General features: G+C 28.1%; 1 protein-coding gene and 1 long non-coding RNA gene across 4 annotated transcripts in view; both read left to right on the top strand.

The window, feature by feature from the left end:
- Positions 1 to 16923, top strand: part of LOC136084092 (uncharacterized) — a 29110-nt gene that overhangs the window by 10575 nt on the left and 1612 nt on the right. For all 3 annotated transcript variants that reach the window (XR_010640327.1, XR_010640325.1, XR_010640326.1), the window contains exons 2-4: positions 5294 to 5396; positions 16351 to 16695; positions 16826 to 16882. This is a non-coding gene — a long non-coding RNA (uncharacterized LOC136084092). The remainder of the gene's footprint in view (positions 1 to 5293; positions 5397 to 16350; positions 16696 to 16825; positions 16883 to 16923) is intronic.
- LOC136084091 (uncharacterized) lies at positions 9601 to 12030 on the top strand. The gene is made up of 2 exons (XM_065804240.1): positions 9601 to 10428; positions 10569 to 12030. Exon 2 carries the CDS (start codon positions 10935 to 10937, stop codon positions 11793 to 11795), a length of 861 nt encoding a protein of 286 aa, XP_065660312.1. The 5' UTR covers positions 9601 to 10428; positions 10569 to 10934; the 3' UTR covers positions 11796 to 12030.

The following is a 16923-nucleotide window of genomic DNA, read 5'->3' as shown; positions in this document are numbered from 1 at the left end:
ATGCCTGCAGAGTCACTGACACTAGAGCCAAGCCATTCAGAGTGGTGAGCATTAAAGTCACCGACAACAACTATATTAGCTGATGGAAAAAGAGAGAGGGCTTGGTCAATATGATCAGAAATAACATCAAAAAGAGTGCAGTCTTGAGATGAAGGAGAGCGATATAGAACAAAGAGAAAGGCAATAGAGTGAAGTGGTGCTAAACGAAAGCACATGAAAGAATAGTCTGTGGATTCAAACCTAGTTTCACGACAAACAGGTGAATTCTTACGAATGTAAATGCCCAGGCCAAGCATGTGACTAAGATCACAAGATCTTATGTGACTAAGAACACTAAGATCACAAGATGAGACAGCTGAACTTAAATTAGTCTCACAAAGAGCAAGTAGGTCTGGTGAACTTTGCAAGAGATAAGACTCAACAGAAGAAAAGTTACTTCGAAGACCACGAATATTAGTGAATGATAGGTTTAGAGGACTTGGTGATGATGATGGTTTTTTGTGTTTTATAGTTTTTGGTACTTTATTCATTTTTAAATTAGATTGAAGAACTTGACTCAAAGCATAGATAGTACTCAGAACACCGTTTAATAGCCCAAGCAATTGCCTCATTACTTCTAATAAACCCTAAGCCGTAACAAAGGGCTCCAAATGTGGCCTCCGCAATGCACACCAAAAGTACAAACAGGGACACCATCCATGCGCAACATGGCACTGTTAGTACTTTGATATTTTTCAGCTGTTGATGGAATCAGCCTCTCTGAGAGCTACCACAGAGTTCGGGAAACCTGACTACCAGCCGGCCTCAGAACCATAAAACTGAGTTTTAGAGCTGTACCCTCATAAGGAGATAATAGAATGAGTTGCTTAGTCATAAAAACAGTAACACAAGCAAACTCATGCATTGAGTCAAGAAGATCCAGCATTCAACATCCTAAACTGGAAGTATTGTATTAAAAATACATCTGCGCCAGCCTAATAGATGAAGAAGGGGTGCGAGGCTGGTCAACAGATAGAATCTGTTTACCCCTTAAATACCCCTGTTTACCCCTTAAATACTCCTTAAATACCCCTTAAATACCCATTTAGAAACAGTGGTTTTTAATTTTTTACAAGAAAATGAAATTTCAATATCTGACTGTCGTGGGCAGTCATACGATAATGCATCAAATATGGCAGGACAGTACTCAGGCCTACAAAAGAGGATTAAAGACAAAAGTGAATCAGCATTGTTTATTCCTTGTGCTGGACATTCTTTAAATCTGGTTGGCAACAGTGCAGCCGGATGTTGTTTAGAAGCAATTATTTTTTTTTGACTTTGTTCAATGCCTCTACAACTTTTTTTCTGCATCAACTCATCGTTGGCAAGTGCTTCTGTCTTTTGTTGGCAAAGGCAATAAAATTGTCAAACAGCTTTCTGGAACTCGATGGTCAGCACGTGCAGATGCTGTGACTTGTCTGCATGACAGTTATGATGAGATTAAAAAAGCACTTGAATTTTTGATCAAGGACATAAGTCAGTCAAAAGAAACTCAAAATGATGCTCAAAATCTCATCACGAAAATGAACACTTTTGAGATTGTTTTTTTGACAATTTTCTGGAATGTTATTCTTTGTCATTTTAATGAAACATCGAAGATTTTACAGAAAGAAAATTTAAACCTGGATGTTGCAGTTCGGATTCTAAAGTCATTGTTGCATTTCATTAAAGATTTGAGGAGTCAATTTGAGAATTACCAGGAAAAAGCCAAAATCTTGCTTCCAAACACTGACTACAGAGATTCTTCAAAAAGAACAAAAAAAAGAAGCCGACGTATGGCCTTCTTTGATGGTGAGGCTGAAGAATTGGAATTTCAGGGAAGTTATAAATTCAAAATTGAAACATACCTTCCTGTTATTGATTCACTAACATCAAATTTAGAAAAAAGAACATCAGCATATGAGAAGATCAATGACAATTTCGGATTTCTAGTAAACATTCAAACAATTGCCAATGTTGAACTAAAAGACCATTGTTCAAACCTAGCACAAATTTATAAGAAGGACATAAATGAAAATGAACTTTTTTTTGAGTGCCAGCAATTTAAATATTACATTTCAAAAGATGAACATTCATTTACAGAATTTTACTCAACATTAAAAAGAGACCACTTGGAATCAACTTTTCCAAATATTGAAATTTCCCTTAGAATTTTTCTGTCAATGATGGTCTCAAATTGCACTGGCGAGCGATCATTTTCAAAACTAAAACTTATAAAAAATGAACTCCGCTCAACCATGCTGCAAGAAAGATTGAACTGTTTGTCGTTAATGTCAATTGAATCAGATGTTCTTTTAACCATTGATTTTGATGATATTATTAAAGAATTTTCAAGAAAAAAATCACGTAAACGTCACATGTAAATTTTATCATTGCTTTAATAAATGTTTCCTATTTTAGTATTTGATTTAATTTTTTTACTAAGGAAAAAGGGGGCCCCCAAATTAAGTCTAGCCTAGGGCCCCCGATGGCCTTAAGACGGCCCTGCAAATGATTCCAGAAGATTATAATTGCTTAGCACAGATTATTCAGGTAATAATAAAATATGTTTTTTAGTAATTAATATAACTTTTTTTGGAGAAATGAAATGTTGATATAGTGATTGTTTATAAAAATATCTCAATATCTTTTTTTTTCAGATTTTTTATAAACCAGTAACTTAATGTTAATAACAAAAAGTTTAAGTCTTGTATTTATTTTTTTCAGATTGAAAAAACAAATAAAGTTGAATCAGAACCGGATTTTTCTAGAGAACCAGAACCTTCCAATAGTATTGTAAAAGTTTATAATAGAATGGACATAACAAACATTGCAATGGCTAGTATGAGGCATCACACTAGCTTACGAGAAACTGCAGAAATAGCGACAGCAGCACTTATAGATTCAAAAATTATAACAAAGAATAATACATTGATGATTATTGATCACAGCAAGGTTAAAAGGGCCCAAGAGAAGTTAGCTATTGAATTAGCTAATAAATTTAATAAAGATTTAATAAAGACCTTGAAAATAATGTGGTTTCCTGTATTTTTTTTTGATGGCAGGAAAGATAATACAAATATATTAACAGAATTTGATAGTACGCATTTCCCTGGTCTTCTCAAGGAAGAGCATTATTCTGTCGTTACTAAACCAAGTAGAAAATATCTATTTCATTTTGTTCCTAATAAGACTGATCACAGAAAACATGCTGAGGTAATTGCAGACCACTTGGTTAACTGGTTGATGGAAAGAAATTTAGGAACACAACTAAAAGCAATAGGAGGAGACAGCACTAATTTAAATACTGGTTGGGAAGGTGGTGTGATGCAATGGGTGGAAAGAAAATTGAGAAAGAGATTAGTATGGATTGTCTGTGATCTTCACACAAATGAGTTAGGTTTAAGACATTTAATATAAGCTTAGACGGCCCAACAAAATGTGGAAATAAGTGGTCAGGAATACTGGGAAAGATGTTAAATTCAGCAACAAGTCTTGAAATTAATCCCAGATTTACAAAAATTGATATTGGGCCTGCATTAATAGTTCTTAGCCCTGAAGTTATAAATGGTTTAAGTACTGATCAAAGCTATGCTTACCGAATAACAAAAGCAATAAAGTCTGGTGATTTACCTCAGCAGTTAGCAATGCTAGAAATAGGACCTGTTTGCCATAGCAGATGGCTCACTACGGCATTAAAATTTTGCAGGATATGAGTTTCTCAGCATGGCCTATATGGTATCAATCTTCAAAATCTTACATGGATTGTTGAATATATTGTAGGTGTTTATATTCCAAACTGGTTTAAAATAAAAGTTAAATCATGTTGGGTTGAGGGATCAAGACATATTTTATACAAATTAGAACTCCTCAGAAGCCAGAGGGAACCGGTTCTTGATATTGTAATGCCCACAATTAAAAGATCAGCTTGGTATGCACATTCAGAAGCTATTTTACAAGCTATGATATGCAGTGACAGTAAAGTAGAAAGAGGTCAACTGTGGAAATTATTCTTAAACTCCGTGAAAAATATCATGAGCAGTCTAATACTGGTGGTTATAGCCATAGACATCGAAGAACACCTGATATTAACATTGATGCTAAAAATCTTTTTAGTCTGATAGACTGGAGCAATAATATAACAGAACCATCTTTGACATGCAATTTTACATCTTCGGATATTAAAGACTTAATTGATAACCCCATGGTTGTTCCCCAATGGAATTCACATACACAATCAGTTGAGAGGTGTGTAAAGATGGTCACAGAAGCTGCAGGACATGTCCACACATCAGAAAGAAGAGAAGCTTACATAAGAGCCCAATTCATTAGCAGAGAGTTGATGTCTGCTAATAGGAGCAAGAAAGACATGATGGAACTTCTAAACTATAGTTAAAGTGATTTTTATTTTTTTATTTTTTGTTGAGCTCAAAAAATATATAACAATATGTTGTTGTTTTAATATTTAACATATATGTTTATATTTAATGAACATTTAATATTAAATAGATTGCTTATTATTTTTATAATATAGTAGTGTTTTTTAATATTATTAGTTGTCATAACATAACAAATTATATTTTTAGAGACAAAAATATATAGCCTTTTTCTAAAATTATTTTATTTTATGAGAAAGCACATTTTATAAGGATAACACAAATTATAGGGATATTTAACAATAGAGCACAAAACCACCCTAAGTGTAAGAAGCCCTAAAATGTATTTTGTAACACAATATTTTGGTTTTTATAAGGATATTGTTACATATTTTACACTATTTTAAGCAAAATTTTGTAATTTTTTTTGTTTAACCACAATAAATGGAATACTTAGAAATATTAAAAAGAAAACTGTTCGACTCTAGGCAGAAAAAAATAATTCAAAACAGCCAACCATTTTTTGGTGTGTGCTCACTGAGTAGTATACAGAATAGCAATAAACAGTAAAACTAAAAATTAAAAAAAATGTAGCTAGCGCTAAAATTCAACAAAACGGAAGGTTACATTTCTTAATTATATATAAAATCCTAATATTTTTTCAATATAACTTTTTTTAAATCAATTTTTTTTTAAATGACACACCCTAATACGCATAGAAAATGATGACGTAGGCTACTAGTCAACGAAACCACAAAATAGTGAATATTATTGAATAATAATTTTTCAATGGACTAAAAAAAAAGAAGCGCTAAGTGACAAAACTTAGTTATCTTTTTAATCTGAATAAAAATTTATATGAGAAATATTATTTTTTTGTTTATCATTATTCTTTATAGAGGAGAAAACAGCAACTCAACATTGTAACAGATGAGTTGAAGTATATTGCTGCATGCAACCAGGAAAATGAGTTTAAAAAAGTGTTTATTGATAATGTAATAGGTTGGTTGTTTAATTTAGATTTTACTGGTATAATTATGGAGTGCTGACTAAAGAAGATTATGATACTTAACTTTTAACTTTATTTTTCAATAAAATTGTAAAAATATAAGTTAATACTAGCTTATTTCAATTTTATTACATATTATGATTATGGTTTCTTGTTTAGGCTATGGGGTTTTTAGCAAAAGAGATTTTAAGGCTGGGGATCCATTATTAGAATATAAGGGGGAGTTAATAACTAGAAAAGAAGTCCAAAAAATAAGTTATTTCGAAGATAACAAAGGATGTTTTATATTTGATGTTTGCTGGAACAAAAAGAATATGAGCTACTAATTATAACCAGTTATTTATATTTATATTTTAATTTTATTATTCATTTATTTTTTACTATTATTTTATTATTTGGGCCACATTTAACCTGATAACCAAATTTGTTTCAATAAACTGTATTTAATGACCAAGAGATTTTAACAAACTTCAAAAATAGTTGCACATTGTCAGATATGTCATTAAGTACACATTCAATATGTATAGCAAGATGACTCCCCAAATAAGTTATCGAATTGTCAACCCAAGAAGTGTATTGTTAATGGTATGCCCCATCTATATATGCAAAAATAGATATTCCCAAAGATATGGGGCTAAGTTACAATCATGGAGGCACTTCGAGTCAAAATTGAAGAAAACTAGTAATTAAATTTTTTAACTATTAAAACTTTTTATATAAGTAAAAAGCTAAAATGCTTATTGTTTTTGAAATTAAAAAAAATCATAGCTTGTCTAAAAAATCATTATCATAGCTTGTATAAAAAAATTAATTTGGGCAAAGCAACCATTTACAATGGCAGAGATTCATGCAAATCTACGAGGACAGATTATTAGTTAGTTATAAAAATCAATCAGAAATAGTATGAAAAATGACTTAATTTTAATGTAATGTATATTTACAAAAATTATTTTTCTGAGAAGATTTATAAGTTTATTGCATAAAGTTTTTGGTACTTTTTTTTATTGAAGCCTTTGCAGAAAATTCAAATACTTATATCATCTATGGCAAGTTTTCTCTTTTTATGTTTTTTTTTTAATTAAAGTCATATTTTTACACTACCTTAAGTATATTTTGACCTGAGTTATATTTTGCTGATAATTTAGTCGATCCTTCAAAATTCACAGGTTGCTAGGCCCCTTTTTTGATTGAGAAAATTATAGAAGCTATTCATAATAAAAGTGAAAAATGTTTTGACCACTTTAGATTTTCTCTCATTGAACAAATTATCACTTATTGTCAAAAACAATTTTCTTAGTGTGACAAATATATGGAACTATATAAAAGTTACAAAGATTTGTATTAAATAAATATGATTTTAAATTTTTTTTTGTTTTAGTTCTTTTCACTGTATACAAGTTAATCATCTGAGCTTAAAGAGGTTTTTTTAATTAATTAAATAATTTTAATAAAAGCAACTATTTGTAATACAAATAATTGCTGTAAAGTATCTATTTTGTTAAACTGAAAGGAATAAAATTAGATATTGTAAGCTACTGCATGACAAAGATAAATGTTTAGGCCTAAAAAGAAATAAGTAATCCTTGTTTTACGGCTAAAAAATAGTTTGCAAGGTAATTAAGATTAGCAAACATTAGCATAATGTGTTATAATTAGCATAACACATAAAATAAAATTTTATTTATAATAAATCAGCATGAGCTTATTTGGACTAGTATTATTATTGTTATTTTTTATTTATATTATATATATATATATATATATATATATATATATATATATATATATATATATATATATATATATATATATATATATATATATATATATATATATATATATATAAGTGAGGTTAGTATTGCGGTGTAAAATACAAATACTCTTGTTCGTATGACAGTGCTCAATATTATAAAATAAAATAATAGAGCAATTTATACTTTATGTAATTAAATGAATAAAAACAACTAAATAGCGGGACTTAAAGTTTCATGTCCGAAGGCAATCATCAGCCGTGAATACAAACAAAAAACGTCAAAAAACCGTTTAAAAAAACTTAAAATTAAATACCGTAGAACGGATTCAGACGTGATAAACAAATCTGAATAAAAACGAAACAAGAAGCTGTTATAGTTTACTAGTCTCTTGTGTCAACTCCTGTGAACTTAAAAGTAAGCTTTATTTAAATCAATGGCAAAGTACAAAAAATGTAATCGATTGGTTTAAAAAAATCGTAAACATTTACACAAGTTTCTAGTTTTTGATGTAAACGATTTTTATCCGTCAATAAACCAAAACACTTTAAACAATGCTTTGATTTTTGCTGAACATCATGTCATTACAAAAAGCGAAGATAAAGCTTTAATAAAACATGCAAGAAAATCCCTAATTTTCAATAACGAAACGGCGTGGATCAAAAAAAGAGGAGTATTGTTCGATCTCACAATGGGGGCATTTGATTGTGCTGAAGAGTGCGAGCTAGTGGGAATTTATATATATATATATATATATATATATATATATATAAAACAGTGTTATATATTTATATATATATATATATATATATATATATATATATATATATATATATATATATATATATATATATAAAACAGTGTTATATATATATATATATATATATATAAAGTGATAATAAAACAGTGTTATATATATATATATATATATATATATATATATATATATATATATATATATATATATATATATATATATATATTATATAACACTGTTTTATTATCAATTTTATCATTCTTAAAATTTATAGGACTTAAATAATTGTGTTTTATCTACTAAGGAGATAAAAAGAAAAAACAAGGTATGCAGTCGCGAGCAGTGAGTTGTACACAGCAGTAATTTTGGTTACTTTTTATCTTTTCGTCTTGTAATTCAATGGTTAAATATTCTATATTTTTTATTTCATTACTAATCCATAACGAAGAGGAGAAAATTCTGCAATATATTTCAAGTAATAATGCAAATTATTAAAACTTATATAAATTCAGGTACAAAGAAATAAAAACATAGAAATTTATTGCTGTGTACAATTCACTGCTCGTGATTGTAGTATAGTAAAAGGTATAGTATAGTAAAATTCTAGCATAATATTTGTCTAAAATATCTGAATAAAAAACTTTGTTACTAGGCAAGAACGTATATTTAATAGGCCTGGCAAATAAAAAAAAAGCAATTCCTTTTACTCTGAGTTTTTGGAGTAATTGCTCAACTTTACATGAATAAAAACTTTAGCAATTTTGCTCAGATTTTTATTCACATAAAGCTGAGAAACTACTGTAGTTTTAGAGTAAATTGTTCAACTTTACATATAATTATTTAATTATCTATACAATATTTATTTAAACGATTTTACTCAAATTTTTATTCACGTAAAGCTGAGCAGTTTACTCCAACAATCTGAGTAAAATCAATTGCTTTTTTTTTATTCACCCAGCCTATTGCGCTTAATGATTCAAATAGCAGAAATGCAATATTTGTTAATAAAACTTTTAAAAGTTTTACATTTTTGTTCGTAGTTATAAAAGTAGAAATTAATAAAGTATAGAAATTAATAAAGTTTAGAAAAGTAAATTTATACAATACAAGTTAAATGTTAAAGTATATAGTTCGGATAGTAAATTTTCGAAGTTATCAGCTGAGGTTATGTACATTTATTAAGGACTTTAAAATAATCTAAAGATTTTTTGGTTTTTGTAAAAGTGGACATCCTAATTATTCAATAATTTTTATTTTGATCGTTAGATATTGAGATCTTTTTTTAATAAAGAAGTTAAATGCTCTTTAATATGTATTTAACATATAAAATTGTTTTGTTTGTTTGTCTAAATTATGAAAGGTTAGTATTTTTTTTCTTAACGAAATGTTTTCAATAATAATTTTCAGTAATCTTGAAAGTAGAAGTGCTGATATCACTAATTATTTCTTAGTTAAGCAATTCCACGTGAAAACATCCAGGGCATGCAACCCTAAGTCTCAGAATTTGCTGATTTTTGCACCACTCAAAGATTTTAATAAGTTATGAACATCCCCAAAATTTTATCATCTAATTCCAACCCGTTCCAAAGGTATAGCTATTTTAACTTTGACATGAACCGTCAAAAATCCCCTATTTGGTAAAATGGTTTTGGTCATAGTCTCTGTTAGATGTGAGTTGGAAAGCTGAAAATTTGTACCTATACATATTTTGGGCCAAGGAATCCAATGAAATAACTTAAAATATTTTAAAAAGAACATAACACCTAAAATTCAAACGTTTATCTCAATTGCACTGGGGCGAGTCCAATCACAAAAATGCCGATGTAGCTCGATTTTTTTTTTTTTTTTTTTTTTTTTAGAAGTTATCCTAAATAGTTAAGTTATAGTTATTACAAAGAATTGTAGAGTGGTCTTTTCTAAAACAAAAAATAAAAACATGGTCAAATCTACTTAAATTTATTACTTAAAAGACAGTTATTTTGATAAATCAAAAGAGATAAAAAAGGTGGTAACTTGACAGTTTTGTAACTGAAACAGTTTTGGTTATATCCAACTGTTCATGTAGTTATTTTTGACTTGTTGTTTCTGTTTCCTTAGTAGTTTTATAATTTTTTAGGAATTTAAATTTAGGAATGTTTATAAATATGAATGTTCATTAAGATGTAAACTTTTCTAATCCTGAACAACCTTGACCACATGCATGAATTGAATAAATTATAATTTTTTTTTAGGGATAATAAATAATAGAATATTGATAAAATGGAATCTTGTGGATTCGGAAAAGCTTTAAATAATGACTGCCACAAAATATATTTTGTACGAAAAAAAGGTTTTAAAGATTTTTGTAATCAAGAAAAAGATTTTCAAGATACTTATATTTGGAGGTCTGGCTTGCTTGAGACTACATCATACAAAGAGATAAAGACTATTTGTTATCATCATGAGCAGGTTTTAGGCCCAATATTTCTATTAAAGAATGATAAGTGTTGCGATGTTTTAAAAAGACACAAAATGAAGGTTACAGATATATATATATATATATATATATATATATATATATATATATATATATATATATATATATATATATATATATAGTCTAATATTTACATTTAGAAGCAGAGAATGTTAATTAAAAATTAATGATTTTATTTTAGGTCAAACAACCATATCTCTTGAATTGGCTCGTAATCTTAAATCTAAAAATCTAGACTGTATACCAGGATGGAAATTTTGCCGCTCACGTGTTAAATTTCTTTCAAATTGTGATGAAGTTTCTGATAATGCAATGGAGTGTGAAATTGATGGTGATCTAGCATTTGTCAACGATGATAAACAACAGTTAGACAACTCTTTAATATTAATTGGAGTCTCACCAATTAAAGTTCATGGTGTCGCAAAGCATCAACGAGTTGTAACAGCAAAACGAAAATTAGCCAAAGCCTACACAAAAATGGAAGGAGTAGCAATGGCTTATGGATTAAATATAGATAACTTTAGTGTAGCTTCAACTTTTTCCTGTCATGATACAGATAAAAAAAAAAGCAAATGATCTTGATCAATTGACAACTTTAATGAAAGAAAAACTTAAAGTTGAGCTATTAAAAAGAAAAATTCAAATATTAACTCTTACACCTGAATTTTGGTCTTTAAAATATGCTTCAGAATACTTTGAAGTTTCTGAACATCTTATACGACGTGCTAGGAAACTTAAAAGTGAAAATGGGATTCTTGCTATACCTGATAAAAAAATAGGCCATAATATACCTGACTTTCTTACAGCTTTGGTTCAAGATTTTTTTCAACAAGATGAATATTCTAGAATTATGCCTGGTAAAAAAGATTGTGTTAAAGTTAAAGGTGGTCCTCCACAACAAAAAAGATTATTGATGTGCAACCTTCATGAACTTTATATTGATTTTAAAAGTAAATACCCTAATTTTAAAATCGGATTTTCAAAGTTTTGTAGTTCGCGTCCAAAATGGTGTATTAGTGTGGGACCAAGCGGTACACACTGTGTATGTGTTTGTATTCACCATCAAAACTCAATACTGCTTGTAAATGCTATCCAATGGAATGTTACATACAAAGATTTAATGTCAAAATTAGTATGTGACACAAGCAATAATGAATGCATGATTCATAGATGTGCCAAATGTCCAGGTTTTGATAACTTAAAGGAATTTTTAGATGAGGAATTAAGTGAAATTGACGAAGAAGAAGAAATTCAATTTAATCAATGGGAAAGTACTGATAGATCACAATTAGTTACTCTGACAGCTAGCTTATTTGAATATAAAGAACTAGTTGTTTCTCACATTAATCAACTAACTTCACATTCATATATTGCTAAATGCCAAACTCGCTATTTGAAAGAGCTTTAAAATAGTTTAGGTAAAAATGAATGTATTATACTGGCAGATTTTGCTGAGAGCTATCAATTTGTAATACAGGATGAAATACAAAGTTACCATTGGAATAAACAACAATGTACATTACATCCAGTTGTTATATATTTTAAGGAAATTTTTAAACCAAATATTCAGCATAAGTCGTTCAGTTTTTTAGGTGATGACAATGACCGTGATACATGCTTTGTGTATGAATTTCAAAAGAAAATTGTAGAGTACATTAAAGAATATTTAGTGGTATTAATAAAATTTATTATTTTTCAGATGGATGTTCTGCTCGTTATAAAAATTATAAAAACTTTATAAATCTATGCCTTCATAAGGAAGATTTCGAGATTACAGCTGAATGAGTATTTTTTGCAACCAGCCATGGAAAATCCCCTTGTGACGGCATAGGTGGTACCATTAAAAGGACAACAGCAAGAGCAAGTTTACAAAGACCATTGGAGAACCAAATATTGACAGTTGATGATATGCTTGAGTTTTGCATCGCCAATATAAACACAATCATATTTTATAAAATTACCAAAGAAACAGTATCAGCAAGGCGACAGCAACTAAAGGAGCGATTTGAAACAGGCAAAACTGTTCCAGGGACCAGAAGTTACCACCATTACATTCCCATTTCAAATTTTGAAATTAGTTTTAAACTAACAAGCGAGCATCAAGGTGTAGACAGATTTATACTGTCAAAAGCAGCAATGTCTGATGCTGTAATTGTACCAAATCTAAATGATTTTGTTGCATGCAAGTACGATTCCTTTTGGTGGGTAGGCATGGTTACAGAGATAGATATTACAACAAATGATATTCAAATGAAGTTTATGCACCCTCACGGGCCTTCTCAAAGCTTCATTTGGCCACAGAGAGATGATATCTGTTGGGTACCATTGTCGAGTTTAATTGAAGTAATCAATGTCCCAACAACAAGATCAGGGCGAACATATAACATTGATGTGATTGATTATAACACTATAACTAATAAATTTTAATTTTTTTAGTTTTTAGTTATTAAATATTCATATTACTTTTATTTCTTGACCTTCTTTTTAAGTGCTCTATTTGTCTTAGAGTTTTTATTTCTTTTTAAGTTTTTGTCTTTGTTTGATAAAAATGAAAATAATGTTTTATAATTAATACATTTAAGTATATTTGACGATGTTTTTATTTCTGTTTTAGTAAAGACCACAATCAGATACTTTGTAATAACTTTAACTAAACTATTCAATACAACTTCTAAAAAAAAAAAAATTTGCAACATACATCTTTATTAATATAATTCTCCCCCTTTTTAAACTTTAATTTTTTAGGATCAGATTTTAAAAAATTACAAAGGAAACAGAAACAACAAGTCAACAACAACTACATGAACAGTTGGATATAGTCAAAACTGTTTCAGTTACAAAACTGTCAAGTTACCACCATTTTTTATCTCTTTTGATTTATCAAAATAACTGTCTGTTAAGTAATAAATTTAAGTAGATTTGACCATGTTTTTATTTTTGTTTTAGAAAAGACCACTCTACAATTCTTTGTAATAACTATAACTTAACTATTTAGGATAACTTCTAAAAAAAAAAAATAAAAAAAAAAATCGAGCTACATCGGCATTTTTGTGATTGGACTTGCCCCAGTACAATTGTGATAATCGTTTAAACTTTAGGTGTTATGTTCTTTTTTAAATATTTTAAGTTGTTTCATTGGATTTCTTGGCCCAAAATATGTATAGGTACAAATTTTCAGCTTTCCAACTCACATCTAACAGAGACTATGTCCAAAACCATTTTACAAAATGGCGGATTTTTGATGGTTCATGTCAAAGTTAAAATAGCTATATCTTTGGAACGGGTTGGAATTAGATGATAAAATTTTGGGGATATTTATAACTTATTAAAGTCTTTGGGTGGTGCAAAAATCAGCAAATTCTGAGACTTCGGTTGCATTTTCAAAAAAAATTGGATGTTTTCATGTGGAATCGCCCAGTTTAAGAATAAGTTTGAGATTTATTTTTATTTTTTTTTGATTTCTAATTTGTTTATATTAGTTGTAAGTTGATCTTCTAGTTTTTCTGAGCTTAATGCAACTTATAATATGGTTTAAAAATGTAAATAAAGTTCTTATGAAAGCTTTTTAAATATTTTTTTTCTGAGTATTTTTTTCATTAGAAAGTTTTTTTTTTTTTTTAAATTATTATCATTTGCTGTATATTAAAATTTACAATGAAATAAATTGTGTTAATAAATAAGAGAGCTGGAGCAAGCAGAAGACATAAACTGTCTTATCATCGAGCCCCATTTACATTGAAAAATCCTCAGTTAATACGCAAAAAAGAAAAGTAGCTAAGTACATAATAAGAATTTTACACACGCTAGTTAAAATATAAATAATAATATAATATAAATATTAGTATTGAAATATAACGCAATATATCAAAGATTAACAACAATATAAAAATATTAAAGTTTTTCGACAAAAAATAAAATAAAAATAAAACTGCAACAAAAGAGAAGTAGTGTCAATAACTATTTTTTTAGATAATTTATATTATTTATGTATTTATTTTAAAAGAGATATTTTAAATCGAAGTCATTTTGTAATAAGAGACTCTTAGATTCTTTTTTGAATTGTTCCAAAGAGTTCTTTTGAATATTATTATTTTTTTAAATAAATTTTAAAAAGTGTTTCCGTAGAAACGGTCCACAGTATTGGATTTGGTGAGAACTTAGTTTTAAATTAGTTTTTGGTACAAAAAAGTTGTTAATTGTAAATTTAGTAGGATACTTGTGCGAGATTTCATTAAAGTAAGACTGAAATACAATAGGAGAAAACCCATGTTTTATTTTAAACATGAATTGTAGAACTTGGTGTATATTAAGTTTATAGATACTTAGGGCACCAAGTTTCCTTAAAAGAGGTTCGCAATGAAAAGTTCTGTGTGCACCAAATACAATCCTGCATGCGTGTTTTTGCTTACTATAAAGTTTTTTTTATTTGCTATAATTAGTACTACCCATACAATATTACAGTAAGAGATAAAACTATGAATAAATGAAAAATATATTTTTTCAAGGAAGCAGTGTTAAGATATGGTTTAGTTTTATATAATATGGAAATATTTATCAAGATTTTATTTTTTTATGTATTTTATATGTGGTTTCCATGACAAATTTTCATTTAGAAATACTCCTAAAAAATAAACAATCGGTTACCTTTTAATAAATGTTTTATTGAATAAAAGGTTAGGTAATTTTAGAGGAACATAATCACCTTTACTAGGTTTGGAGAATAGAATAAATTTAGTTTTTTCTACGTTTAATGAAAGCCTATTACTTGTAAACCACTCGTTTATTTTTAATAGTTCTTAATTAAATATATTAAATAGAACTTTTATGTTTTTGTTGGAATAAAAAAGATTGGAGTCGTCTGCAAACAATATAACATTTAAAATATTTGATGCTAAGTACAAATAATTTATATACAATAAAAATAATAATGGTCCTAATATTGAACCTTGGGGCCCACCGCATGTAATGTGTTTTTCTTTTTCAATTTTTTTATAAATAATACATTGTGTTCTCTTCTCCTGGTAATCTTCAAACTAAAGTAAGTTTCTATTTTTTACTCCATAGAGTTCCAGTTTTTTTATAAGTATTTTATGGTTAACAGTGTCAAAGGCTTTTGATAGATTAATAAAAACTCTTAAGGTAAAATAGTCATTATTGAATGCATCTGATACATGATTAATGAGTTTGATTACTGCATGGCTAGTTGAATTATCTTTTTTAAACCCAAATTGTTTACTGTACAGCAAACTGTTTAACATCAAATAGTTATAAAATCTGTTTTACATAATTTGTTCCAATAATTTTTAGAAGCAAGGTAAGACGGAAATAGGTCTGTAGTTTGAAATATTAGTTTCGTCACCAGATTTAAAAATTGGAGTGATTACAGCAACTTTAAGTTTTTTTTGGCACAACACCAAGTTGTAATGAAAGGTCAAAAATATGAAATAATGACAGTTCAATGGTATCGAAAACTGACTTAACAACATTTACACTAATTTTGTCGATGCCCGCACTTTTATTACTTTTAAGACTATTAAAAGCATTCCTTATCTCACTTAGATTTACTTAGATTTAAATTAGATTCGTCCATAATAGTATCACGCGGTTAAAAATTAAAATAATTAATTAGACAAAGTATTATATAGAAAGTAAAATAAAATTGTAGTATATATAAATATGTTACAAAAATAATATTTTACTTTTGTTCGCAGCCCAATCCCAAACGATCAGCTTATCGTAAGAGATAAATGCATATTTTCCAGCTGCTTGTTCAACTTTCATCTGATCCAGTAGAGCTTTCCTAATTGTGACAGTTTTGGCAGGGTTAGGGTTATAGAAAGAGTTATAATATCTCAAAAACCTTTTGCTTACCTATATATATATATTGGTGTATATATATATATATATATATATATATATATATATATATATATATATATATATATATTTATTTATTTACACAGTGTGTTAGCCAGGAATATATTTTATACAGATGATGTCATCAGCTGGACTCAAGAGGAGTTTGAGAAACTTTTAGAAATTTGTAGAAGAGTAGAATTAATTGTGAACAATGATGATAGTATGAATAATGTAAAATTGAATCAAGTTTTTGTTTATTTGATTAATTACAATTCAAAGCTTTTTTATGTAAATCTATTGTGTTAGTTTTGCAATGTGCAACAATTTATGAGGAACTAAAGGAAACTTTAAAATTTGAAATTTTAAGAAAAAAACAAACAATAAGTTTTATACAAACTCATTTCAATCCGGTCTGTGGCCTAAACAGACAAAGACTGCCTCCAGTTTATGTAAGTATAAAATATAAAGTTTTTAAATAGGCTTATATATGTTTTATTATTTTCTTTAATTTAGTCTTAAGCTTTCTAAAGCTTTCTTCCTTCTAAAAGAGTTTATTATTTCAATTTTTGTTTTTTTCAGTCTCTTCACACAGCTTCTGAAGATTCAAATTTTGATACAGATCCTTATAAGTCAATTGTAATATTTTAATTATTGCAGTTTAAAAAATTTATTTAATA

This window comes from Hydra vulgaris, chromosome 08 (genome assembly GCF_038396675.1).
Source record: "Hydra vulgaris chromosome 08, alternate assembly HydraT2T_AEP".
Lineage (NCBI taxonomy): Eukaryota > Metazoa > Cnidaria > Hydrozoa > Anthoathecata > Hydridae > Hydra > Hydra vulgaris.
This window is presented reverse-complemented; position numbering and strand designations above follow the sequence as displayed.

What these genes read in the sequence shown, in the direction of transcription:
- LOC136084091 (XM_065804240.1), top strand. Translation starts at nt 10,935, where the DNA reads ATGATACAGATAAAAAAAAAAGCAAATGATCTTGATCAATTGACAACT.